We start from the raw sequence: 27,628 nt of genomic DNA, 5'->3' as shown, positions 1-27,628 counted from the left end.
GTAGGGGTGGATAGAGGTGATGCTGCTGTAGAAGAGGGATGCAGGAAATGAAGCGGAACGTTAAATAGCTGTCATAGCTTCCCTCTAAATTCTACTTTGTCCTATCAGATAGCCACTAATATATTAACGCAAACGAATTTTTATTACTTTTCAGCACATTCTACTAATGTGATGAATTATAAATTGTAATTATAACTATTACGTTGTTAGATATTTGAAATACCTAGTGTCACGTAATTTGATGATATGAAAGTATCACACAATGCTACTTCAGCGGGAATTCATTAGTGGAGGAAAGCACCACCCATACTATGTACATATGGGTGTAAACAATATTTACAACTTTTTTGTAAGTAGCTTCTATCAGTTCTATACTGCGTTTACTTCATGTAAGGGAGGTATGAATTTAAAAGGAATACTGGATATTGTAAGGAACATTGGATGTTCCTATCAACTACTTAGACGCCCTTTATTATCATTATTGAATAAACTAATTTGAGTGTGAAAAAGAAGTTTTAAGATTTTGCTACCGAAATTTAATTCATTCTACTTATTTTTACATTGTACAATTGGTTTACAAATTAAAACGTTAATTACAATTTATTTGAAAAATTAAGTCGCCTGTAAAAAGTAGTCCAAAATTGGACCAGTGTGCTCTCTATACAAAAACGGTGGAAACTACCTGTTATCACTTACGCGTATGTGAGTATTGGTGTGCAAGAACACGTTGTTATCGACAGTAGATAAGACACCGGCTATTTTGGACAATGTAACTACCATAAACGTTATACCACCGATGAGTAACAGTAATCTCTTGTTGGTAACAAATAAGTAGACAGTATATACATAAACAGGTAAGGTAGGGAATGACATTAAAATGGTAAAAAATTTTGAACCTCGCTAACAGCAAGAATTCTTTTCATTATCAGGTAATTGCCGTATCTTGGATTCTTCCAAAATAAAATAAACGACAGCCTTTCATTTTACATCAACCTACTTACAAGCATCCCAAAATAAAAAGTTATCATTTTCAAAATCATTATGGTAGATTGAGACTTTTTGAAACATCCAAAGTCTCCGATTCTTCCACTATCCAAAATCCTCCATTTTCTAAGTTTCTCTGGTTTTTCCAAAATAGTACAAAAAGCAGCCTTTCATTTAGCATCAATCTACTCGTCCTAAGATCTCAAAATAAAAAGTTATTATTCTCGAAACAGAAACTTTATATATCCAAAACTTGATTAGAATGTGATAGTAAACTAGAAGCTATTTGAAACTGCGCTACTTCTAGGAAAATGTATTTGACTACAAGCTATTTCCACAAACAATTATGTATTTTTGAAACAATTTTATTCTCCTTATAATTATAAATTTGACCTTCAACGATGCTAATACTTCTTTAAACGAAGAACAGACTTCTTTTATTCCTATCTCGAACGATTTATGAACATGATCGGATTTTATCAGTGGTTTTTGCCTTACTGATAAAAACAATGTAATACATCAACAGAGTAATAAACGCATTTATTAGATCGTAGATATTTAATATTGTACATTAGAAAATAAACGTTTCACGTGTGTATAAGTTGAAATTTGTGCACTAGTATATGTACTATGATAGAATATAAAGTCATAGTTAGATATATACAATATAATAATAAGAGTATTTTGCATGTAGCCGTAAAATCAGCATAAGCAACACAGCGTACTGTCATTAGTTTATTCCTTCAGTTTTCCTCTACTTAGAAGTGTTATAAACACATTGTTGATTAAAGACTCATTAGTAATTCGTGGTATGATATTGCGAGATCTTTACAGCTCTATTTACAGAGATTAATATAATACCAAGAACTGGTATGAATTTCCTATTGTTTGGGCAACAATAAAATCAAGGTTGCTCAATTAATTAAACAATTTCCTATAAATATCTTCTTTTTATATACCTACTAAAAACGAATCCTATACATAGTGCAAAGAAACTTGAAAATATTTCTAAGTTGATTCTATACACTTATAAAAAGATAGTTAGAAAGAGTTTCTACAAATTTTTTTTCTCAAAATCATTACATACAAGTAAAATATATGTACATAGATAGGAATGACTTTCTGGAATTTAAATGGAAAGAATTATACAAATATTTTCAAATATTTTCTTTCTTGATTATTATTGGTTAACACCCATACGTTTATTCACAATTCAAGTATGCCTGTGATCAAAATAAATTATCGACTAAAAATTCTTCTATTTACATCTGACAGGCACTAGGAATGGATGTTGAAGAATAACATATCCATTTTATAAAATAAATGATCTATTTTTCTTTGATACATTCGCATATAAATGGTACAAGGCACGGTTCTCTCGTAATTGTTACATTCGACAGTAAGTAACACTGTTTCAGCTCTTTGAAATCGTTAACACAGACCGGATTAATATCTTTGGGACCTGAGGCTATCAAACCTTCGAGGGGCCTGTTAATTAGTAAATTTGGTTAAAAAATTAAAATTTATTCTAAATAAAATTAAATTTAGTAAAAAAAAATCCATTCAATATTTTTGAACATAATAAATGGAAAGCTTATAACGAGGCCCCCTGTAAAGTGAGATCCGTAACTATAGGCCTCCCCCCCCCCCCCCCCGAACGCTTTTTAATCCAGGCAGCGCTGCGACAATATCAAAAATATTCTTACAACAAGCCATACTGATTAAGTTTAGTGGGCACGAGTGGACATTAAAACACGAATCCGATATGTTTGAACGCGTGCGAAGAGAAACAGCGATTCCTCGATGCAATTAAAGTCGTGAATGTATTAATGTAATAAATAAGAACGCGGAATGATCGCAGTATTGTTTATATGTACACCTAATTTATTCTATAGAAATTTCGATACTTTTTCGTTGTAGTGTCCTCTAGCTTTTCATTATTTTTATTATTTTCATACCTCTAGATAATTTCTTTTTCTTTAATAATTATTGCAGTCTTTGTTCAAAGTGCCGCCTCTGCTTCGATGTCCTTCCGATATTTCTTGATCTTCTGAGGTTTCCTGAGGGCAGAAAATTATGTTAGAATTTTTTATATTAGACTGTGGATACTAAAATTTGGTGAGTTGTACTGACTTTCCGAAGTTTTCACCGTCTTCCAGTGTCTCCGGAAGCGTGCAACCTACGGTTTCCGGAAGGAAGATGCAAAGAGCAGCACCAATAAGAGGTAAAACCCCGAAACAAGCCGGTGGTAGCCAACTTTGAATGAGATCCTGTATGGAAATGTTCAATAATTTATCCAACAATAATCTTGAAGTTCTAATTAACGTATAAACTAATAAGTAGAGAATAATTTTTAATCAACTGTATATTTCTTTTCAATATTTATTTACCTTTTGAAATAATTATAAAATTAAAAGCTCAGTTATTAAAAAGTAACAGAAATGATTTTAATATTTGTTTATTACGTAATGGTACCTGTTTTCATGATACAATGCGATTCAACAATTATACTTGAGCTTTTGAGCGATTAAACATGTTACTAGAATTTTATTGGACCAAAGAATTTTTCGACGTAGTGCCGAAAACGGTGTTTTCACATATTTAAGCAGATTACTTTTATTGTACAATATGTACTTAACGAATACGGTAAGATAAACCGTTATTAGAACGTAACAACGACATCCTCGTTATCGTAGAAATGACAGAACTGTGTCGATTACGTATAGACTTACGTGAGGAATGATAAAACGAGTTTTGCTGGTACGTGATTTTCTTCCATTAACCCCTTTCATTTTAATATTTTTTATTTCCCATAATAATTCTGTTCTATTTTAATTCCTATTCGTTAAGCAAATGATCCAAATTTTTTATTTTATTTTCATTTTCTGCTTAATAGAAAAACTATATAGCTTCTCTTTGATATAATGCAAAATAAATATTAAAAATAATTAATTTTTTTTCAAGGAAAGTACATTTTTTTAGAAGCACTTATTTTATAAAAATTTTAATGGAAATATAAATGGAATAATAAATCCATCGCACGTGTAATAATCTAGAAGATCAACTGCATTAATCTTATTCAAACAAATTTACCACTGTGTCTACTTTTATGACTACAATAAAATAATTAACAATATAATCTTCTTATTTTCTAACTTACCAAAGACACTACAAAAGGTGCCGAGATTGAGCCTATTCTGGCACACATACTGCTAGTGCCAACTCCTATATTTCTAATCACCGTTGGGAATAGTTCACCAGAAAATAGATAAACGGTGGTGAAAGAAACCGACATACCAACGATGCCGGTACAGACTAGAATTAATCTAAGCCACGCGAGATCTGCAAACAAGTAAAATAATTTATTTAACTTTTTGAAATTCATATTATATTATATATTTATCTATTCCAATCAATTAAATGTATCATGAATTTAAAATTCATGAAAGGTTAGATGCAAAAACTAGGCTAATTTTACAGAAAATAAAAAATACTATTTCAAAATTTATTTCTTAAACTTATAATAAAATATTAATTTCTTAAGAAAATAGAGTTGTCTGGTTCTTGCATCCAATATTGAATTCATGATGCTGGCCACCAATGATTCCCGTAATGTTTAACGTATTACTAAATTTTCATTAGCAATTAACAAAAATACGGAAATCAAATATATACCCACCGTTTGAAACTACGATGAGTAAAAGAGCAGCGACACCAGTGATCGTATGGCTACAGATCAAAGTGATCCTGCGACCAAGTCTATTCATTGCCCACCAAGCAACGAAGTTGCCGGGTATCTGGATTGCACCGGAAACGGTGAAATTTATAAAAATATTTCCACCGACTTGTCCAATATACTGCGACATTCCAAACAGTCCCATGCCGCAGACAATCCAGTTGAAAAAGATGGACAATGATTTTCTCCTCATGTTGGGCGTACGGAATAGATCCAGGAAGGATGCTTTGTGATCTAAACCCGATCTTTTCGAGTTCTATGCAAAAAATTATTCAATGACGATAAATATATCAAATTTTAATTTTGAAAAGTTTAATTCATTACAAAGAAATTATGTAATGATTATAAATAATTCCCAGATTAAGTAATTTTTGTTTAATTAAGCAGGTAATTACAAAATTTCCTATCATAATAATGTGTGCAATATGTTTGTTTGGAACTTGACTGAAAAAAGAAAAGATTATAATTTTTATTAATTTGTATTTTAACTACCAATCAATATTGAATTTCAAAACGATTATCATTAATGAAAAATTTAATTTATTCGAAATAATTTTATATCGAATAAAATGATACAATCTGCATCAAAATGATTCATCCTTTGTATCTAAAAAGTTCTCAGATAGAACCAGTAATAACTCATTGAAAGAAAACTTAAGTCATCGAAGATACTTTTCTTTACAAATACACAACAAGATCAAGCTATAACCAGAATATCTTAAATAAAACAATAGTACAACCTAAGGAACTTATCAGTGAGATTTCTCGGAAATTGCAGACTTTACCTTAAGGATAAAATATTCTGTATTAAAGTGTAGAATCTATATTGAAATTTATAATGAGGAAATGGCTTATTAAAAATTTCTAAATGGCTTAACAATTAAGCTGCGTTTTACGTAAATTGATTTTTCATCAATTCTTGAAATGTTGATTTTACCTGATGCAGACAGTGCTGTTTCACAAGCTCTGGAATGTCTTTATGTTTTATTTTGTTAATATTCGCCGCTTTTTGCAGGATTTTGCAGGCGGCACGTTGTTTTCCAAATGCGAGCAACCATCTTGGTGATTCGGGTACGATCCACCAATAACTCAGAAGGATGATGGAAGGAAGAGTGATGGCCATTTGAAGATGTTGCCAATGACGGAAGAGAAATGCGAGTCCAGCCAAGGACATATGGCCTAAGCTAAATGGAATTTGGTAAAGTACTGTGATAGCTGCTCGCCATTTTGTACCAACAATCTCCATACCTAAAAAAATATTTGAAAAAATTATTAAACACAAATTTTAGAGAAATCTAATTAACTGGAAGAGTATTTCTTATTGTGATAAATTAAAATTCTGAAATTACTCACTTGGTAGCAATTTTACCTATTTTTAATAATTATATAGAAAATTAATTATACAATAATAAACACTACAGTTACTTACAAATAACGTAACTAGTAACCATTGTGCCCCCAGTAGCCAAGGCGCTAAGTAATTTCATTAACAAGAGTGCCGGAAACCAAGGCACGACAGCGCACCCAATACCGGAAACCAATTGAAGAACTACGGATACCATCAAAGGCATCTTTCTACCATACCTGATGTAACAATGCGTAAGATTTAATTATGTCTAATATTACTTGAAACACAGAAAATTTATGAGAAAATTAAAAGAAATATTGTCTGTACCTATCTGCTAAATTGCCAAATATAATATTGCCCAACAGTACGCCGAACATTAAGATAGATTGCTGGATATTGGCGTAATGAGTTCGACTGCATACTAAGTTCCACTGAAATAATATAATCACAATCATAAAACAGTTTGTACAAATAAAATAAACGAATTATTGCAATACTAAATAATTTAAGTAAATACTATTATATTACAACATTAAAAAGATCTTAAGAATATTTTGTTGTTAACTTAGAAATAATCATTTTGATACTATAATCATGCATCTACTTGTAATTAAGAATATTATGATGTAGATGTTTAACTTCTCACTGTGTTACTGATTGTTTGGTACCAAATATTTTTCTTTTATTTCAAATATTTATATTTGCTATTTTAAAATACTGAACTGTGATAAAACAATTACAATTAATTATGAAGTTCAAATGAAATAGAAATAATATTGAAAATGATTTGTATTTCGAATACAATAAGAACTTGTTTGACTTTGATAATTATTTATAAATTTCTTATTAATTGGCAAGTCATGTGAGTAATGCAAAAATTTACATTTAATTCTTGTCTACAACTATATATTCTACAAACTATTAAATTACAGACGTACATTTATCAAGCCTTCTTCGTTTCTTTTAATGAATTTTACAAGGTTGCATATACAATTTACACTAATAATGAGCAACACCCTCTACAAATAACTCCATTGAGACAAAGAGCAATTTTCGTTCACATCAATCATTTACATCATACGTTACGCATTACAATACAATTCCGTAGGTCAAAGTGCGCCAACAAATACTAAACTACAATCACTAATAAAACATACTGACCGAACATTTCCACTTACCCCAACGACACGCTTCGTTAAACGTCTAAATCGGTTTCATTATTCGTTTAACATCCGACTCATCGTTTCATTCGTTATCTTTCCATTACGAGAAAAAACGTAAATGTAGCACGCACTACTCGTACTTTTCTTTTATTAATAGAAAGTATTAAGTAAAAAATCATTTTAAAAACAATTTATTTAATTGCAAGTCCGCCGCTGGAATTTAAAGCATCGATTATCGACGCTTCAGCTCGATCCACGAGCAAAGAGGAATTTGAAGAACGCAAAAAGTTTCGAAACTTACCTGAGATATGATGGTCTCCGTGAACATGCTTCTGTCGTACTCCCATTCTGTACACTCTGCCAATGTTCCATTGACATTGACTGTGCACTGATCAGATGTCTCTGAACGAGCTGGTGAGATACAGTTGTAGTCTTGATGTGGCGCCATGAAGACGATGGCAAGCTGGTGCCAAGCGATCGGGAATTTGACCAAAGAGATTGCCAGACAAACGTAAATTTGCCATCTGCCAAGATTCCCAATCGCTTCTTGCACGGCATCGACCTCTTCGCCATTGTCGACAACCTCTTCTTTGCCATTCGACACGTGCTTGCCATTCACTTCCGCTAAAAAAGGAAGAAAAGATTTTTAATCCCCGTGATAATAATCAGCTGACTGCGGATATTTTTGCAAGTATATTCTTTCTTTTTTAAGAATACGCTGAAAGGTATTATTTTCTTTTGCAAACTCTATGCATTTTGTATCCTCTGAATATGTTATTTTATTTTATATTATCTAGTATATATTACTATGTGTTGTGAATAGATACCGTGTAATAATCAAAGTATTTTGGATTGTTTAATAATCAAGGTACACTCGTGATCAGACTTCCCCAGGAAAAATGGTAATGTCCAGGTTTCTCACCCTTCCCCATAGGCGTCCTCGGGGAAAATGCAATGTAAGAAGGGGGCAAGAAAGAATTAGAAAATAAGTTTAACTATAAAGCTCAAATTAAATAACAGCAGCATACGATAAGTCCCTTACGATTTTCTAATGGTAGTGAATATGATTGAAAATTGATTTAACCCTCGAATAGCAGAGCTGGGTCTAATCGTGAACCAGACCTCTAAAACGTATTACACAACGGTGCATTGGCAACCGTGTACTAAAATTCATGAATCGAAAAAGAAATATCTAAAGAAATAATAAAGAATTTAAAAAATAAGCGTGCAAAATATCTAATATTAAATTTGAATTTTAAATCATACATTAGGTTAATAATGACCCGGGTCAGTTTTCTGAAAATTAAATTTATGTAAGATATCATTTCAAATTATTTGCTACTGTCAATATTGACAGTACTATATTAATTAAAATAAATTGATAAAAGTGCAAACAAGCTTGATCAAATCTTAAATTGTAATAATTTAGTACCCTAAATAATTTTCAGATCGTTGTCGAAAAAGTATAAACGCTAAGAGGTACATAGTTGTCTTTGTAACAGCTCTAACATTCATATGTAAATTAAAAACCTTCTGTATTAATACAATGATAATGACACTGAAAATACTGTTACGTGTCATTTTTATACAAACAAGAGACAATTTTTTCTTTCTTGACGCTTTTTGTAATTTAAAAACCGTCTTACAACGGAATAATTTCTGTTTGCCTGACCTTTCCATGTTAAGAAACTTGCATAAATACGATTACTCACGCATACATAATTACGTACGTTCATGTGCGACTGTATTTTCGAACACGGATTCACGCGTCCGAATGGAAATTATCTCTATTTAGCATTGTAGATTGTCTATAGCCTTCTTACCATGTTAGATATAACAATATTTTTATAAAACGTTAGACATGCTGATTCATTTTGCAGTAATCGATGCTCGTACATTTCGATCTTAAACAGGAAGTCACAAAGATTTATTCCTTGATTTTTAGAATACAAATTCAAATCGCATTTGAAATAAAATTAACAATCCTCACGGTCAAAAATCTTCAAGTGCAAAATGATAAAATTTTTCAAAATTGATTTTAAATTTGTGAATCAACTAAAACGTGTATCAATCAACGAATCGTAATGTTAATTTTTACGACTAATACGTCAGCAATCGTAAGCCTAGAAATATTGAATTACTTAAACAAGTGCCAAAGATAATTGAACGCAATGAAAATGCTGCGGTCAAACGTTATTAAAGATGGTAAACACAAATAAAGACTCATCGATGGAAAACACACGTCTAACGTAACAATGATTGCGAAGGCTAACTCGATTCAGCAATTAACAAAGTGGAAGATCGCGATTAATTGTCATTTTAATGAATCTGACCTTTTCTCGAGAGCAATGAATGAATTGCATTGCTAAATTATTAATTCATTCGTGATATGCTTCTAGTTTATTGTTCGGAATTGTTTGATATCCAACGACCCGCTATCCAGACATCCTTGTATCGCAAGAAAAAAGATTTGCACGAACTTCTCAATAACACGATAAATAAAAAAAGATTACAGAAGAATACAATCATATTCCCCATTGTTTTAAATTAATAACATTTTCATTGCAAAACATGTATGATTCTCTAACGAAATATTCATGTAATTGTTATTTATATTCTAAAGATATGAATTGTTTCATATATTTACTTGATAATTATTCGAGGCAGCATTAATTATTACTATAATAATTTAATAATTACAGAAAACTAAATTTGCCATAGCTGCGTCAATTTTGAACACACGATGACAAAAGTTGGGGAGCATAAGTAAAAAATCATTCTTGCAACGATTGGCGTAATTAGGATTCTTTTCGGTGGTGGGTCAGGTCCTTTAAATTTATTAACTTGTCAAATATTAGAATTTTAGAATTTTAAAACTGTAAAACCTTATACCCTTAACATTTTGGAATCATAGAATAGTAAAAGGGTCAGTCCATATTTTTGGGGGTGCGAAGTCCACCCTAGTGGCCCTTACCTAGTTATGCTAATGCTTAAAATTACGCAAGATAACAAATGGAAAGCTAAATTAAGAAAATGAAGCAATGGTATGATAAATCATTGTAATTATAACATATCATATTACACGCGATCATTTTTATTATAGTAATTAACTTGTTAAATATCTATTAAAATAGATATTTACAATTTATGTTCAAACATGATCTGCCAACGTTCTAAAGCTCGTTAAAATCTTAAAGTATTATTCTGTAAGCTTTCTTAATGGGTGTTCCGTTATATTTCATTTTTTCATCTTTCCTTCATGTCGGTATACGTTTATATTTCACCATTTCTTGGAATTCAAAAAGTATCATGTTTACATTTGTTTTAAAATCATACCACTTGTATCATTGATTTATTGCTTTGACGTAGACGATATAAGGAACCGAAAAATTAACGTGATCTTTATTATATTTACCACCGGCAAATGGTAACTATATATAAGCAAATGCAGTTGTAATCATGGTCGTTTACCTTTTAAACACGATACAAGATAATATGCAGTAATATATTTCCTTCTTTGTAAGAAATTGGTAAACTTGTTAAGTCTTAGACAAAACAAAATAAATCATTTACTTATCCAGAATAATGATATTAAGCCTCGTATTTTACAAACAGATGATTATACTTGTTACCAATATCAAGGTTTTTTCAGTTTATTTTCTGAATTTTCAATCATTCTTATAGATAATTAGAGGTGTTATATGTATGTAATTTAATACCATTTTTTATCTTTTTTTTTAAACAAAAAGTGAAAGATTAAAAACGTTTAATTAATTTTTATAATTTTTCAGATACTTGACACCGGAGCAACCAAACTCATAAAAATGATGGATATCAAATTTTATTTTAAATTACAGAAATGATTGAAGTGCTTTTGTTGAAATGAATATTAACTTTTGTAGACAAAAAAATGATTATATTTGCGCATTTATTTTTCGTCCTTCGTTTATTTATTTAGTAGTAAGTGTACATCCAACACCAGTTGTTGCAATGTTCATTAGAAATATTAATTGATCAGCTGGTGTAACAATGAAAATAATTATAAAATTGTGTTTTACCTACCTGTAGAATTTAGATTAACGGTAACTATTATACGTTTAGTGTCTTATCAAATATTTTTTAAACGTCTGCATCGTGCGTTTGATAATGGGGATGTTGCAATTTAATATCATGTAACATATTGACAATTGCATTCACGTAGTTAATAAGACACTCAAACGTTCACGTGCATTATCAAAGACGGCTACGTGAATCCAATGGTTTGTTTGATTTGCGATCAAGATGAGTTAATGAATTACGTAAACCTGATGTTTAATATATTCGTACGCATCTTGTCCACGTCTTCAGAGACGTAAGATTAATTGAACTGCGCACTTCTGCATTGAAATGATCAGCAAATTATTAGTAACAAAGCCATTAGATAGAAAGATGCATATCTTAAAAGTAATAACAAAATATATTATACTGATATATCAGTATAATAATGTAATTGTAAATTTTGTTAACTCGTGTTTGAATGGCAGGAAACAGGAATAAGCATATTAATAGAGTAAAATGAAAGCGACAGCGCTATCCTTGGAAACATGTAGATTAGTATCTCGGAAAAATTTGTATTTATTGATTCGCTCTACTTTTAGTCGTGGCTCGTACAATTAGAAAGCTAATTTTTGTCGTTTGTTAAATATATTGCACGCGAGAACAACCGGTTCTCCAGACAACAATTTATTTATTCTAACTATTTTTATATTTTTAAAATAGATTATTCCTACACATTCGATTTGATGCCGTGTAAACGGGAAACGATTTGCAAGCTAAAGGAAAATTTTAATAATATTACGTCAGCAAAATACGTGTATTATGAATTTTTCCTATATAAATTGATAACACTAACTCAGAATAAAAATAAGAAAATTAGTATGTGCGTTTCTTGTTTTTTATAAAATTTAGACGTTTAGTCACTGTATACCGTTTTCTGTGAACCTTTTCATAAATACGTATCACCGAATCTAAAATTCAAAAATTCCAATTCCAGCGAAGAAAATAGAGAAAGAGAGATTATACACTTAATTATTACATTGCTGTCATATACTTCTTTTATATAGGGAAGCAGAAAATCTCAAAACAGTCATTTTAACGATATTCATATTAAAAGTGATTTAGAAAAAAATAACAATTTTCAATTATTAAATGTTATAACATTTAGTATATGATTAAAAAATATGAATTCGAATTCTCCCGCGTAAACGTTCATACGCAAGTGGCGGGAGGCCACATTCCTATATATACGAGGCTGTCCCAGCTTCATCGCCATTCTCCCTGTAGCCACCTATAGGTAGAGGTGTGCGAGTACTCGTAATTTACAAGCCGAGCTGATCTCGCTTCGATTGTTCGAGCCGAGTCGATCGCTTGAATTTGCCGAGTTACTCGAAATCGACGAACTGTTTGATATAAAAGCGAGCTACTCGAAAAAATCGAACTACTCGAATATTCGAGCCCTTGTGAAACTTCGATTTACGAGGGCTCGAATATTCGAGTAGTTCGATTTTTTCGAGTAGCTCGTCGATTTCGAGCAAATTCAAGCGATCGACTCGGCTCGACCAACCGATCATTGTTCGACTCGAAATTCGAGTACTCGAATAGATCGAGTACTCGCACACCTCTACCTATAGGGTAGAGCGGAAGCCCGACCAAAGGACAACCTGCGGGGAGAGTGAGGATCTTGTGAAACCGAAGAAGCATGTCATGGCTGGTACTGTGCGATTATGAAGCAATTTTAAAATTGTGTGAAGCAATGTTAAAATTATTACAGTGTAAATTACACAAATTATCTGTGTACTATTAGTTGAAAACCGCTGATGTAAAGTATTAAGATGGAATTAAAATCATTTATTAATATAAAAATTAATAAACCGGTAAGGGGGCACCTTTTCAAATTGCATAAACGTTTTCGAATCTCTTGTTAATAGAGTTTTTCTTAAATAAACTTTGCTGATAAATAAGAAATTTATCGCATCATAAATTTAAATTTTTGGTAGCAAGTGATTGCAAAAATAATGTTATAAATTTGTCAATCATCCCTTTGAATTATACCAGGTCATCTTATAAGTAATGTCGTCGCTTATCTTTGGTGAAGTAAATCAGTGGATAACATATCATTCGTTTCGAGCTTTTTAAATGAAAATTAGACAGTAACTGTTAATATTTGCAATTAACGACTTACTAAGTGCAAAAACCATTAGTATGAAAATACCAGTAAGAGAGCCAAAATTTTTAATTTATCATTGGTAGGAAGAAATAATAATTTTTTTAAAAACAATAAATGAAAATTACCTGGAAAGTGTACTATGTACAGTCATGAAAGAATGAGTAATTATAGGATGCTCTATTATTATGCACGGTGCTCAGCTTTCTAATTAAATAACTTTTCATTCTAATTTCTCTTACTTTGTAAAGTTAAAAAAAACACAACAGTTCGTTACTCTTCAATCGTTTAAGATTCACGTACAATTCACTTGAATCGGCATTGAAAACGAATGATTAGTTCTGGTAGCTGTTAATGAGATAACGGTCGAAAGAAAAAAACTACAGTACTCTTAATTAAACTGTTGACTCCGGATCAATTACCGTTCATTTGCAATCGTCATTGCTCAGTGACGAACACCGTTGTCGACGTTATACGTCGACATGTTATTGCTCAAGAAGAGGGTGTGCGCCGGAAAGAGTAATATGATTGGTCGATAGGGCACCCTCTTATCGGGCACAAATGTATTTCGATACACTTTCTTACATGTGTTTGCATGTCAACCGCTTCGTGCAAAAACGAGATACGGTTTTGATCATAAAAACCGGCTATAATTACTCGACTTCATACCGAACGGAACTGATAAAACGAAAGAATTGCAAGAATTGTCGGTGATACTTCATGGTTTCAGTCTTGAAAGGATCGAAAAGAGTTCAGATATATACCTTCGACAAAATTTACATAATTTTCAATTTTTTTATTCAAAAATATTCATAATTGTAGAAATTATAGTTAATCACCCGAAAACCATTTTTTAGTAGCGTTTTGAAATTACGTTAAGAAATACTGGCTATAAAAAAAAGTATCAGAATAGAGTCTACCTTCTAGACAGTTAAAAGAAGGCTTTTTTTCAGAATGTATGTTTATTTCTGTTGAGACATCAAAGTGATTGTATCGGGTGAAGCATATAACTGGAATCATTTCGATAACTTTTTTAGTAGAAGGGTTTATAAGAGGGTCATTTCTTTTATCATCTGTGCTTTTCGAAATAAGAAGGTCATCTTGCATTTTTTAAACGAAGATCAAAGTTTTCGTTATAACGAAGGTTGTAGATAACATTGAAACATGCTTAGTGATACGTACTGAAATGGTAATTGAACAACTTTTAAAAAAATTCGATCAATTTACTAAAATAAATTTGTAATGAAGAATAAAAGTGTACTTTTTTTAATTTGTGTATATGCCGGGAAAGAAACAACTAAACGTTATAAGGAATACTTTGAAGTTGATGATAAGATGTAACAAAGGATTCATTATATTGAGAATCATTACTTGACGATAAACTCACACTTATAAATTTCATTTTATATCTTCTTATTACAACATTATATTGTAATATCATCTTATTATAAATAATAATTAATACATTTATCGTATCCTAATAATTAAATTTTATTTTGTTTATCTTCATTTGTTGAAACTTCACAGTATAACATATACGTATACGCGATATTTATGAAATGTTTCACTAGCTATTATGTTAAACAAAGAACATTTTTGTTACGAAATCATTTGATATCAATATACTTAACGCCAACGTGAACTTGCATTTAATATTTGTCTGTCTGCTGTGTAAATTGAACCGGTTGAACTTTCCTTCTTCGAACTTTGTTCGGGTCAAATTGAGCAAAGTTCCCCAACGAATGAATCATGGAGTTCGATAATTAAAATGTATCATCTAAAACACCGTTTTCTCGTGTAATCTTATATTATAATGGTACATGCATAAATAAGAGTGACTGATTCACAAATATAGTTTTAGGAACTAAAATAGCAATATATTCAACATCAAACGTTCTTAAAAACAGCAAAATAGATTAAAATTGACTAAAAATTAGACAATTAGTCAATTTTTAATAATACTCTTTGTTAAGAACATAGTTAGTTGCCTATAAATTGATTTATAACGTTTAAAATGAATCAAACCTTTCTCGAGCACTCTGCTTGTCTTAATAACAAGGAAGTAATGGCAGGGACAAATGGTTACAAACAAGGCACTTCTGTGATCCCTCAAGATATTCATTTCATTAAACACGCAATTGCGGTTCTAATATAGTTTCATTTACCGTTGTTACACAATTCTCGTAACACTTGTTTTACGATGTCAAACGTACAGGCAAGATATAACTGAAAATGACATATGCCTATCCGTTACAGTTGCAAACAATTTGACTGAAAATACAGTGGACCAAAAGATATAGGGGTTACTTTACTTCCTTGCAATCATTTTATATAACTCTTTGAAGCACGTTAGGACTAAAAGTATTCCACCTTTCTTAATACCATAATATTCATAGTGGGATATTTTTTATACTACCCTGTAAAATTAAAATTACTTTACTTACTTTGTTAAATTTTATGAAAATAACATTTCTGTAGAATATGGGCTTTTTTATTTACTAAAGTTCCGTGCTTCAAAGAGATATAAAATTAAAAAACAAAAAACAAACCGTATTACATTAAGTAATAAAATACAACGATGGTAATATTCTAATAACTTAATAAGACTGAGCAATTCATATTTGAATTAATAAAAGACTAAACCTGTTGTCAGTAATATCATATCTACATTTATAATCGTAACAGTAATAGCGTTCTTGAGAGAGTCCCCTTCATTTACCTTAGATCCTTTATTTAATTTGTTAACAGAGATTTCGAAATTCAAAGCATTAATCATAGATTGCTTATGTAAGAAAAAGAAAGAATCAAAGAAATACAATCGTTTTCATTCTTCTACTTGACTTCAATTACTCAAGATGCCGTTTACGGGTATGAATCAACTTACCAGTAATTAAAACATTACATGACATAGACAACACCCACGTGGATTGTTATCTGTGCAAATATAACTTACGTAAATTGAAATGAAATTCGAGGAGCTATCAAATCAACTATGCAATAACGTTTCCATGCAAATAGCTGAAACAAATTAGAATTTAAGGAAGAAAAATAATATTATTTTTCCTGTTGGTTTTCCCGAAATCACTTATCATACATATCTTGAAAGCTATACGTCTAATTATCAGACGGAAAAGCGGCGGAACTCATTCATAACACTGGGAAATACAAAGGGAAAATGAATTTTCATTAAAATTGCTAATCCAGAGAATTAATAAGATTCTGTGCGTTTACACATCATATATGAGTAATGACTATTAGAAGGAGAGTCTCAAGAACGCCACCGATATTATGATTATAAATGCATGATTACGATTGATATCTTCTGCTATATTGATAAAACTAGTGGAAACCGTTCATTTATATGCATTTTGTTAAATAATGAAACGATAGTAATCACAATACAAGGACAAAATGTTTATAAACAATAAGATACCTGAAGTGAGATTTTTATGATAATACTGAATTTATTGAATTTAAGAAATTCACAAAATTGTAAATTCAGTATATAAATTTTCAGACTCGTTTTTCTTCAATCACCACTGAGTAATATTTTTAACTCCAAAATTGGTTCTCGGAAAAAAAATTGGAACAAGATTCTTCGGTAATGAGTTCGTACCGTTTGGTCCTTTATTACGTTTAAGTATAGCAAATGACGAGGAAACCAGTTTCAAACAAAAAACCAATCGACGGGTTCATGTGAACCGTAAAATGGTACGGTAACCTCGAGACAGTGGAAAAGTAGCCTTCATTCCCATGCGTGCAACTTCGTCTACCTTCTTGGGAGACTCGAACGATCCACGCATATTACCAGTCTTTCTAGATCAAACACTTCCCTCGATTTAACGCTGATTCGTTGCAGCGCAACCGAAGAGATCGTTTATTCTCATGCGAGAAATGCATCATGATTCGAGGGCATTGTCTTTCACGCGAATAAATTTTGTGACCGAGGACAAACAGTCCCTGAAGCTGAACTGATGGAATTGCAAAACCAACCTACTTTAAGTTTTATATCTTGTCCGACATGAAAGTAGATGAGAAAAATTAACCCTCGCTGTAAATATCCTTTTATTTTATATGCTGTTGATGAATTTATTTAAAACAGATCATTGTATTTAATTATATTTAATTTCATTTAATTTCCTAGTGGTTTGATTACTCTTTGCCTATAGTTCGCTTAAAGTGGTTTAATGATTATATGATGTATGAAAACATTCAAATTCTCATGAAATTGAATTAATTTTAAATAGAGAATAGATTGACATACCATAACTGTTGGTTTGCGTATTCTTCATATCACTGTCTGGTTGTGCAGCTATTTTGTTTCTTTGCGATACGTTCACGTTTTATTTTCTTTAATGTGTTATCTGTAACATGGAAATTCATGAATTTTTATCTGTTCAAAGAAATTTAATTACCGCTTAATATGATCAATAACTTTGTTTCAATTTTATACTTTGTAGAATTTTATAGGCATGTTTCAATCCTATCATGATAGCATTAATCATGGATAAAATACGTAAATTCATTTATTTAAAAAATTCTTAGTTTTACATAAAGGAAGGAAACTGACTTAACGATTAGCAATAAAATCTCTATAACTATAAAAGACACGAGGAGAAAAAAATTATAAACGCGATGTTTATTGCTAATAACTTTGCAAGCAATCGTCCTCCATCCGTGCAAAAAGCTAATTATCTTCTATCAGTTTAATCAAAAAAACGTTAATTAGTCACTTTTTTTCGATTTCTAGACATCCTGTAGCTCTATGTAAATCGACTGTAATGAAATCTATGCGTTTGAATGTAGAAAATCTATGCGTCAACTGGGTAGAGGCCAACGTGGGCTTTCCCACCCCAGAAGGAGATTCAAGTTATGCCAATGTTAAAAGCATCATTTACAAAAATGAGTTGGATCGAATGTAATTTATTTAAATATAGATTAAAATAATTTATCTTCTTCAAAGAGAAGCTATAAATTTCTGAATTTCAACCTACTATTACTAACTTTACTCTCGCTCACCTTATTATCAACTTCAATAAATTTAATTTTCAATAAGATTAAAATCTCCAACTTACACCAAATCCACTACAAATATTTACAAAGGTTAAATAAATAAATCTTGATTACATAAGGTCGAAATCCTTTTATAAATATTATTAAAATATTCCCAAAAACACAGTTCCACGTATTTACAAAAGAAAAGCCCAAAATCGTCTAAATATCGACGTTATCAGATAAATTAAACCAGTGCAGTAGGTCTGAGTTAACTGGAGATAAAGGAAATTCTACATTACATCAAATCTGAGTTAACCCGAATTAAGTTCTCAACCAGTTAACTACCCTGTCATTTTCCAACGCAACTATTACTTCGGCTCCTTCCTTTTTCCTTTATATTTCGTCCCAAACATCAAATTTGATAACCGGCTGCAATAAAAAAGCAATAAAGCCTCGTCCACGAATTTCCAAACACTCGAGTTTCAACCTCGCCCACCAAGAGCCAGTTAAACGTTTCGTAATGCAAATGCTACCTCGTTAAACGCCCATGAATCTTCGAGCGAACGTAATCGAACGTTGCAGGATTACCAAACTGCAGAAACATCGATTACAGATGGCCGATGTGTCCACCGTATGCCTGTTTTCAGAGGCAAGAATCAGGACAATGCAAGTCTCGTTAGAAGGACAGAATGTTATTGACCCGTGAGTGACAGAGAGAAAGGGAAAGCAAAAGGAAAAACTGTTAAAGTAGCCAGCACGGTGAGCAAAGAAAATCGCAAATATCCAAGATCGTTCGGGAACGTTACGACGCTTATTACCAGAGCTGATTGTTGTTATATACCATGCACGAGGATGCTAATTACACGATTAGGTGCCACTTGGAATCCTGCAAGTGGCGTGTATATGCGATCACAGCCGATAATTTGCGATTTTTTCGAGACGAAGTAATGCCGATTGCTTCCAGAAGAACCAACGTGCGATTAATCGACAGTCAAGCTAATTGCAAGTGTTTGTGTGTTGTAGGGTCAGCTCACTGGCATGACGCCATGATCAAGCATGCTTGCTGATGGTTTTAATACCACGATGAATGCTGATGTAGTACTTCATTCAATTTGAGAATCGTATGAGCTACTGCCCATGGTTGCTATCATTTTACGACGGATAATTGATCGTGAAGGTTGAATATGAGCTAAAAAAATTTGTTTTTAATTGTAGGTTTGGTAATCTCCGAGTTAAAAAGGCCACAAAATAGATTATTTCTTTATCAAAAATTGATATCTCAATTTGCAGCTGCCATTATTCTTTTGCAAATTATTTTTTCAAAAATCTAGTCAACACAGACTATATAATTTATTATTTCTAGCAATCCAATTTTGGTCCTCTTAAATAGTCATATCCCCCTAATTAGAAATTTTTTTATTCTTAAAAATAGAATAAATCCAACTGTTAAAAAACAAATAAATTAAGCTAGTTTCACCTATAGAGGGTGGTCCATGCAACTGATGTAAGTCATATTTCTTTTTTGATTATAATTAAAATAAAATATTAGAAAACTGGAATACATAGCTCAAAGAAGACCATGTTCCTTTTGAAAGTAAGTACACTAGCGATCAAATCAGACTTCCCCAGGAAAAATGATGATGTCCCGGGTTCTCGCTTTCTCCTATAGGTATCCCCGGGGAAAGTGGCAGCGTAGGGAAAGAACCCCTATACATACCAGTCTGGCTCTATCACTTGCGCGTAAACGTTCATGCGGGAAAATTTGAATTGATATTTATTTATTATTTATATTTCTTAATTATATACTAAGTTTAATAATATTTTGAAAATTCCTGCTTCCCCTATATCGCCATTTTCCCTAGGGAAGCCTAATTTGATGGCGAGTAGTACAGTGATGCAGATGCTATTTATATGTGGTTATACCACTTACAAACCTTCTCGTGTAAGAAACACAGGATTCCAGTTCACAAAATGGTATTAAATTTCCACAAAATATTAATTTCAGTATAATCTTTGTTGAAACTTACTGGATATTCAACACTAATTACGATGAAATTAATATTGTTAACAAGAATTGCCTTATTTATTGAACAAATACCCTCCTAAGGTATTTATAGCTGAAAGATTTACCTTGAACCGTTGTTTACAAGATATTGCAACATTAATCAGTCCTCTGCACAACTACCATAGTTGTACAATGATTTATCTTATTGTTCAAAAACATAAAGTCCCTTAGATTTATCGCATTACTAAATGTTTTGATATGCAAATGTACCAAAGGAATACGTCAAAGGATGTGATGCAATTGTAGATAACAGAGTGCGAAGTATACGAGATCTAACACATTCCATTTGTTGATTTTCATTTCTTTATTTTTTTTTAATTTGATGTTATACACGCTTACCGCGATTGATAACCACGTCAATATCTTATTGCTTACATCAGACGTCTACGTCTACATAAGTAATAACATGTTTCGAGATTTCCATATTTCAAATATTTTTTCTTAATTTTAACTTTGATATGTTATTTTTTAATTCTTTAATCCATTTCTTACTGTAATATGCACTTACTGGCGTACCTATTCATAGTTGTGAAATCTGAACAAATCAAATTCATATTATTAAAATAAAATTACTTTTACTAATCTTTAATTTTATCAAGTTTTAATAACTTTGATATTCCTTTTCTTTTTCCTAGTTGTTCTGCTTTGTTTTATAATATAAAAATAATTAGGCTACTACTGGAGAAAAATTAAAAAACATACTTTTACATATGTAATTCATCCCCCCAAAGGCAAATCTCCTACACCTTCTGAATGCACTGATTTCAATTTGATAATTGTTCATTTTGGGGCATAAGTTATCAAAACTTTCAAATATAATTTTCTCAGTATATAACTCTTTTTCGGTACATAATTACAAGATATGTATATTGATTCCATAAATACGTAACCGTCAAAATATTGCTACATATTGTTTTGACATACATTGTTATTCTTCCAATGTATTTATGTTTCAAACATGGCGCAGGCAAAATACATTCTGAAATAACAGAGTTACGATCACGTCAGTCGACTAAAACATTGTTTACAATTAATCCTATTATCTCTGTAAATCCATTAGTAACATTAATTTATTAACAGAACGCGAGAGCTTCTATGAAATTTTTAAGTGGATTACTGGTCTACTTAAGATACGTAATCAGCTACTTATTTGAAAAATACTATGAAACCTGTCGTCGATACTGTAATGTATTAGAAAATGTTTCATTCTACACAAACACCATAATTCTTCGACTTGAGATCACCAGTTAATCGCTCCCAGTATTTCTCAACAGAAATTCTCAGTAAAAACGAGAATCTACATGTATTCAGAATGGAAGGAAAATAGCCATAGGAATTTCCAAGTACTGAGGAAAACTGATTATTGCTTAATAAAGTCATAAAAAGTCCTTTCAAGCATTTCCACGCATCAAGTATATAATTTTTATGACATTTAAAATTATTTGTAATTGACTAAACAACCTCGTTCCTACTAAAACAGGTGATTAATCTCTATAGACATTCATATATCAGTGCAGCGTACATAAATTAACATTTTCAAATATAATTCTATTAGTACTGTCTTGTTAAAATTGCAAGAGTCAAAGATTCTACAAAATATATGGTAGTTAAAGTATTGAGAAACTAAGAACTTCACAAAATGAAAAATTAAATTTGTCAGTAATTTGAAAAACAGTTTTATGGATTAGTATTAACTTCTGAGTGGCTCGAACAAGCTCATTGAGAGCACATTTTTAAACCGGTTACGAAACGGAAGTTACTTGAACAGAGTGTACTTGAGATAAGAAGTTTTGTCATTAGCGCGCTCGGAATGATAACCAAATTCATTTATCATGTATCGTTTACTACATTTTCCTCTATCCCATTTCTGAACGAAGTTCCAAAATTTTGATTATTTTCACATAGAGAGCCTATTTATCTGAATAAATGAAATAGTCATGTTTTGACAATGAAGAAGCTACATCTGTGAAAACAAACGCTTGTACCTACTAATTATTTATTGATATGAAATGAACCTTAACTTGTTACACATATGTTTATATATCGTACATTTTAATCAACATAAGCCACAAACTTGTATGACTTGTACGAACCGGATATGACTTGTGTCTGTATACGTATGAATATTGATGGAGTAGCAGGAAGCAGTATTCTCAAAATCCTTAACCTTTCGGTTGGTTCGTTCTTGTTTTTAGTTCATTGCCACTTATTCAACGGCTGTTATAAATACATAACTTACTTACACTGCATTGGAAATTAATTATTGCCGACAAAAAATACATACAATCACTACCAATTTAGATACTGATTAACTTTAAGGCATAACAGGATATTTTCTTGACAGTTTTAAAATGAATAATGAACAATTCATCAAATTTTAAGGCTTGATTACTTGAATATTAAACAACAGATGTTATAACGAAATGGGTAATCTATTTTAAAAAATTTACATTTCAGGTAAAACTATTTTAAATAGTGTATTAAGTCATTAGAAACACATTTAATCATCATGTCCAATTCAATATTTTAATTTTAATATTGAGATTTAATTCGATAAACTTTAGTGTGCATCTACCACAATAGAATTTAATAATATACTTATTAAAATATAATGTATATTTTTTTCTATTTTTCCGTACAATATCTGCATATGATGTTTTATTACGGAAAACACAAAATTCAATTTCTGAAACGTAAAGCTTGTTCAACGTAAGGAGTTTTTATTGGTTCGTTGCTATTTCCGTGCAAATTGTTGAAGCATCGCACACATCTTGTGCCACGTGTGCAACGGAATAAATATCAGCATGTGTAAGTCGAGAATGAGAGACAGTGATAAAAACAAAAGTGCCGACGATGTATTAAAAGCGTACTTACCGTGTTCTATTGATTATATCACGAATAGATAAATTTTCTACACGTGTTATATCATCGATACATCGTTAGATATCCTAATACGAATCATTTTCATATAATTTTAAAATATAATGTCCTTATGATTTATGTTATTTTATCATTTGTGTTAACACCATTATTAAACTTAAATTAGTTCATCTAATGAGACATTCCAGAAAGATTTTTGTATTTTCAATATCTTTTTAATTATTTTTTAATTATACTAATAAAAGAAGGTCATATAATAAATTTTTTAATTTAATTTTTTTTTAAATTCAATGCAGAACACAGAAATGTAGTTGACATATACTTGAATTGAAATTGTTCATAAATTAACTAATGCTCTAACTATTTTTATTGCATTTAATCCTTTTATTTTATCGTGACATTTTTTAAGGTAAAACCAAGATAACAACGATGATGGAAACAAAACTTTTTCATTCAGATCGCTGAAGAGGAAACGAGAAAGAATCATTCCAAACAAAAATCAACTATTTTCTCCATTGTCTCAACTGTCCTTCATAAAAAGCTAATTATATCGGTTCTGGTTTATCTATTTGTGTTACAGTCAGTGCCATTCGGGTTAGTTTGATATACCAAATAATTATTTGAAGGTAATTCAAGTTTGAATGGAAACGATGAGAAACGAGAGCAATCTTTCTCGTTTTACTCGAGAAAGTCTGTATGGCATTGAACTTCGTCCACAGTTGCATTTGGCTACAGTTGCTGTGATCGGATCAACTGCGCATATTTGTTGGCCCGTTGTTATGTTAAGACACTAAGCCTCAGACTTGTGCTAAAAAGAATTATTTAAACAGCGCGCACGCACATGCTGCATCGTCTCGTGCATTATAAGATTGGGACATTGCAGTAATTACAGCAGAATACGTGCAGTTTTTCATTACTGTTCTTTACTCCATTTAGTATTCATTCTATTATATGAAATTAGACTTTCATTGAAAAAATGGTAATGTTGCGATGTAGAAAATCTGAAGCTGTAAAATCTTTATTTTGGATAGAAAAAAGAAAAAAGTATTTGTCCATCAACGTGTTAGATTTTGGGAATGATTAAATTCTAAAACTAAAACGTGAATGTACAAAAATACAAAATAACATATTAAAGTCATAAATGCATGACACCAGCCACTAATGTATTATAATACAATATAATTTTCGATGCAATATTTATCCCATTAATAATCAGCTACACATAGGTACATAACGTTCAAACTTGTTAATACAAATTAAAATGAAAATTAATTGAAAAGCAGCAAGAATAAAACAAAATTAATATCCCTTTCACTGCAACACTTGCCAGGCAATAAACAAAGCCGAAACATGTTTCTTGATATTTAATAAATTTTTCGTCGCTTGGACACGTTCCACGCGGGCATTTGCAATTGCAGCAAGAATACGCGTTTTCAGTGATCGTATAACGTTAGATTATCCGCGGAACGCCTCTTCGTAAATCCAAAATCGCCGGAAAACTGTTGCATGAATCATGCTACACACGTGTTGGTTCAAAAAGCATCTGGACACCCACGTATTCTCACACGCGTTTCTCATGCTAGAAACGAAACCTTGATTTTTTATACAATAACTGACATTCTGCCAATTTTCCACGCGACACAAAAGAGGAACTATAAAATATAAACTTTTCTAACGATACAAAATTGACGAGAAAACTACGGGATCGTGCAAGCCATAAAAGAGAATTTTTCTAAATAATCTTATCGAAAAAGTTGATCTTTTCTGATAATTTTTAAAATTAATTTTTCTTCTTTCTTTCGTTTGCGTTAATCGCGATAAGTCGACTAACGACACGGATTAAATTAAACTCCAATTTCTAATTATCTTTATTTATCGTATCAAAGTATTAAACTTGCAGCTTTTTAAGCTCGAAAGCTTTAAAGCTAAGAGCTTACCATTTTCTTAACGGTTTTGAAATAAAGCGACGAACAAAGATATCTCACAGTTAGGTCGGAGCATTGTGCCTTGTTCGTTAGGAAACGGAAGTAGCAGACTGACAGCAATTACGATTGATCTGAATATTAGTTAATCGTAGAACGAACTCTGCAGTTCTTCGTTTATGTGAGGAGGATTTTTTCTATACGATAGTCAGAAGAATTATTTCTCACTTCTGGCAAGATGTGAAATAATTATGTTGTTAACACGACGATTGCAGTGAAAACGCTAATTATTAAAGACATAAATGGTCAATTTTCAAATTTAAGCAATTCTTATACTTTTAATATAATAGCAGTGTTATTCAAAATTTGTCTGTTCCTTTCTTCTTTTTTTTTAATTTGAGGCATGGACCATCAGTGATCCCCCCTAATAATCAACGTCTTAAAATATTTAATACTTATTAATAAATATTATAAAATATATTTCGTTTTCTAGGTGATAAACTAATGCTTCATTAAAATTCTTGATGTTTAATAAGATTTTCCGAACAGGATGCTCATTCAATCGCGACCTTGCATTAAACTCAGATTTATTTTAATTTGTAGATTATATAATTCTAGAGATAATATTAAGACACAAATAGATTTTGATAGAGGAATGAGAGCGTGAATTTGGATTAACAAGTGCATTGAAGGAAATCATCGCTTATCAAAGCATATTTTTAGAGGCAACATCTGCGAGTAACTCGATTCTACCACCAATATTTGTTGCATTAACATAAAGGGATAAACTTCAACCTTCTATGAATGAAGTAGGTTGAAAAAATTTACAATGCAGCAGATATTGTCAAAATAATATTATCGAGTTTTCATAAGGTTTTGATAAATGTACGACAATGGTCTTATAAATTTAAGATTATTTAAATGTCTATAAATTATATGAATTGTTAAATAATTGCAATTAAAATGAATTTTCCATTAGTATGAACCCTTAATAGTAGTTTTTCTATTTCTTTAAATGTAACCTAATCATTACTGTATAAACAAATAAACATTGCTAAAAGCAAATTTTTAAATATTTCAATGGAATTCTATGAGCCCCATTACACTATTTACATGATTAAATGGCCACCATACCAGTTATGGGTCAATCTGATCTAAAAAACGTTGAACATCATATGGCACGTGTGAAACGTGACAAAGTTAATCGGGAGATATCAAGTGAATTACTGTCGCTCTTATCTTTTTAATACATATGATTTATCTCAGCGCCATGTATCTACGAGCCAATAATAAATAATTGCTCAATTATTTAAAAATGTCATGCTTGATAACTTTTGCCCTTTTCGTATGTAGATTTCCGATGGACCAGAAATATTTCAAAGTAACTTTATTGTCCATCACAAACCAACTTTAAATCATAGTTAATTCAAGACAAGTTTAAAAACATATTTGATGCAATTCACGGGTTATCTGTTATCGCAAATATGCAGTCTTAATGCCCATGTACACACAATTCATGCACTTTACAACAGAATACCATACAATCTGCTGCTTTTATTTACAAAAGTCCATTTTGTAACGTGTACAATGATAAATGAAATGCTATATTTTCACTAAAAAACACAACATTTTATTTTCAATACAAAAATCACGCCACAAGCAGACACTGTTAAAACAAAAGCGAAGCAAAAAAAAGGGCACAATCAAATAATTTTCATTTATCATCAAGAATTTATTCCTCACCTCAGCTGCAGTGTGACGGACAGATGTTTCTAGAGATCCTCTCTCGATCGTTCGATTTCCCGTCCCCTTTTTCCTCAAATTTGGAGCATCAATCTTGTTACTTCAAAATGGTTTAACACTTTAATCTCAATCAAATCCCCGGCAATCTAAGACGCTCTTATATTTCAAACCGAAAATGAAACTTTCATTCAAGAATTTATCTCTCTCATCCAGTCTTTAGGAAATTGTGTAATCAAATGATCGTCTTCGATAAAATAAAAAAAAAAGGTGGAAAAGAAGAAAAGTTGAAGTCAACTGGATGCGATTTGTAGCTAATGGTTTCTTGGATTATTTAAATTTTAGGTACGATGCAGTATGTTTGACACTACGTCGACCATGTGTCGTGCACGAGCTGCGACGATCAACTAAAGCACAAGGGAAGCGTTTTACTCGCGCGTGTTGTTCGTGCGAAACTGACTCGATCACTCGCGCGACTCCACTTCGGGACTGAACAACTGCGCACGGTACTCGCTTGGCGTTCAGTCGCCCCCCAATAAGACAAGGGACGAGACGTCAGGTAACGATGGTCATTTTCTACGATCTGTTACACG

General features: G+C 31.4%; 1 protein-coding gene and 1 long non-coding RNA gene across 2 annotated transcripts; one reads left to right on the top strand and one right to left on the bottom strand.

Moving 5' to 3' along the window:
- Nucleotides 1-1,509: 1,509 nt before the first annotated feature.
- LOC114878459 (organic cation transporter protein-like) lies at nucleotides 1,510-27,535 on the bottom strand. Its single transcript, XM_029192305.2, has 10 exons — nucleotides 27,039-27,535; nucleotides 17,698-17,797; nucleotides 7,533-7,855; nucleotides 6,396-6,499; nucleotides 6,150-6,304; nucleotides 5,658-5,968; nucleotides 4,664-4,976; nucleotides 4,145-4,326; nucleotides 3,118-3,254; nucleotides 1,510-3,044 (listed from the first exon to the last, which is right to left on the bottom strand). The coding sequence occupies exons 2-10, from the start codon at nucleotides 17,723-17,725 to the stop codon at nucleotides 2,987-2,989; spliced, it is 1,611 nt and encodes a 536-aa protein (XP_029048138.1). The 5' UTR covers nucleotides 17,726-17,797; nucleotides 27,039-27,535; the 3' UTR covers nucleotides 1,510-2,986.
- Nucleotides 7,862-12,148, top strand: LOC123988559. Its single transcript, XR_006830171.1, has 2 exons — nucleotides 7,862-8,187; nucleotides 11,023-12,148. It is a non-coding gene; the product is annotated as an uncharacterized LOC123988559 (long non-coding RNA).
- Nucleotides 27,536-27,628: the final 93 nt, after the last annotated feature.

The sequence above is a fragment of the Osmia bicornis genome, chromosome 2 (assembly GCF_907164935.1).
Source record: "Osmia bicornis bicornis chromosome 2, iOsmBic2.1, whole genome shotgun sequence".
Lineage (NCBI taxonomy): Eukaryota > Metazoa > Arthropoda > Insecta > Hymenoptera > Megachilidae > Osmia > Osmia bicornis.
The sequence above is the reverse complement of the archived record's forward strand: the minus strand, read 5'-3'. Positions and strand labels throughout refer to the sequence as shown.

Coding starts and splice junctions, on each gene's coding strand:
- LOC114878459 (XM_029192305.2), bottom strand. CDS start 17,725: ATGAAGAATACGCAAACCAACAGTTATG. Junction 5,969..6,149: donor GGTTACTAGTTACGTTATTT/GTAAGTAACTGT, acceptor ATATTTTTTTAG/GTATGGAGATTGTTGGTACA. Junction 3,255..4,144: donor CACCTTTTGTAGTGTCTTTG/GTAAGTTAGAAA, acceptor ATTTCCATACAG/GATCTCATTCAAAGTTGGCT.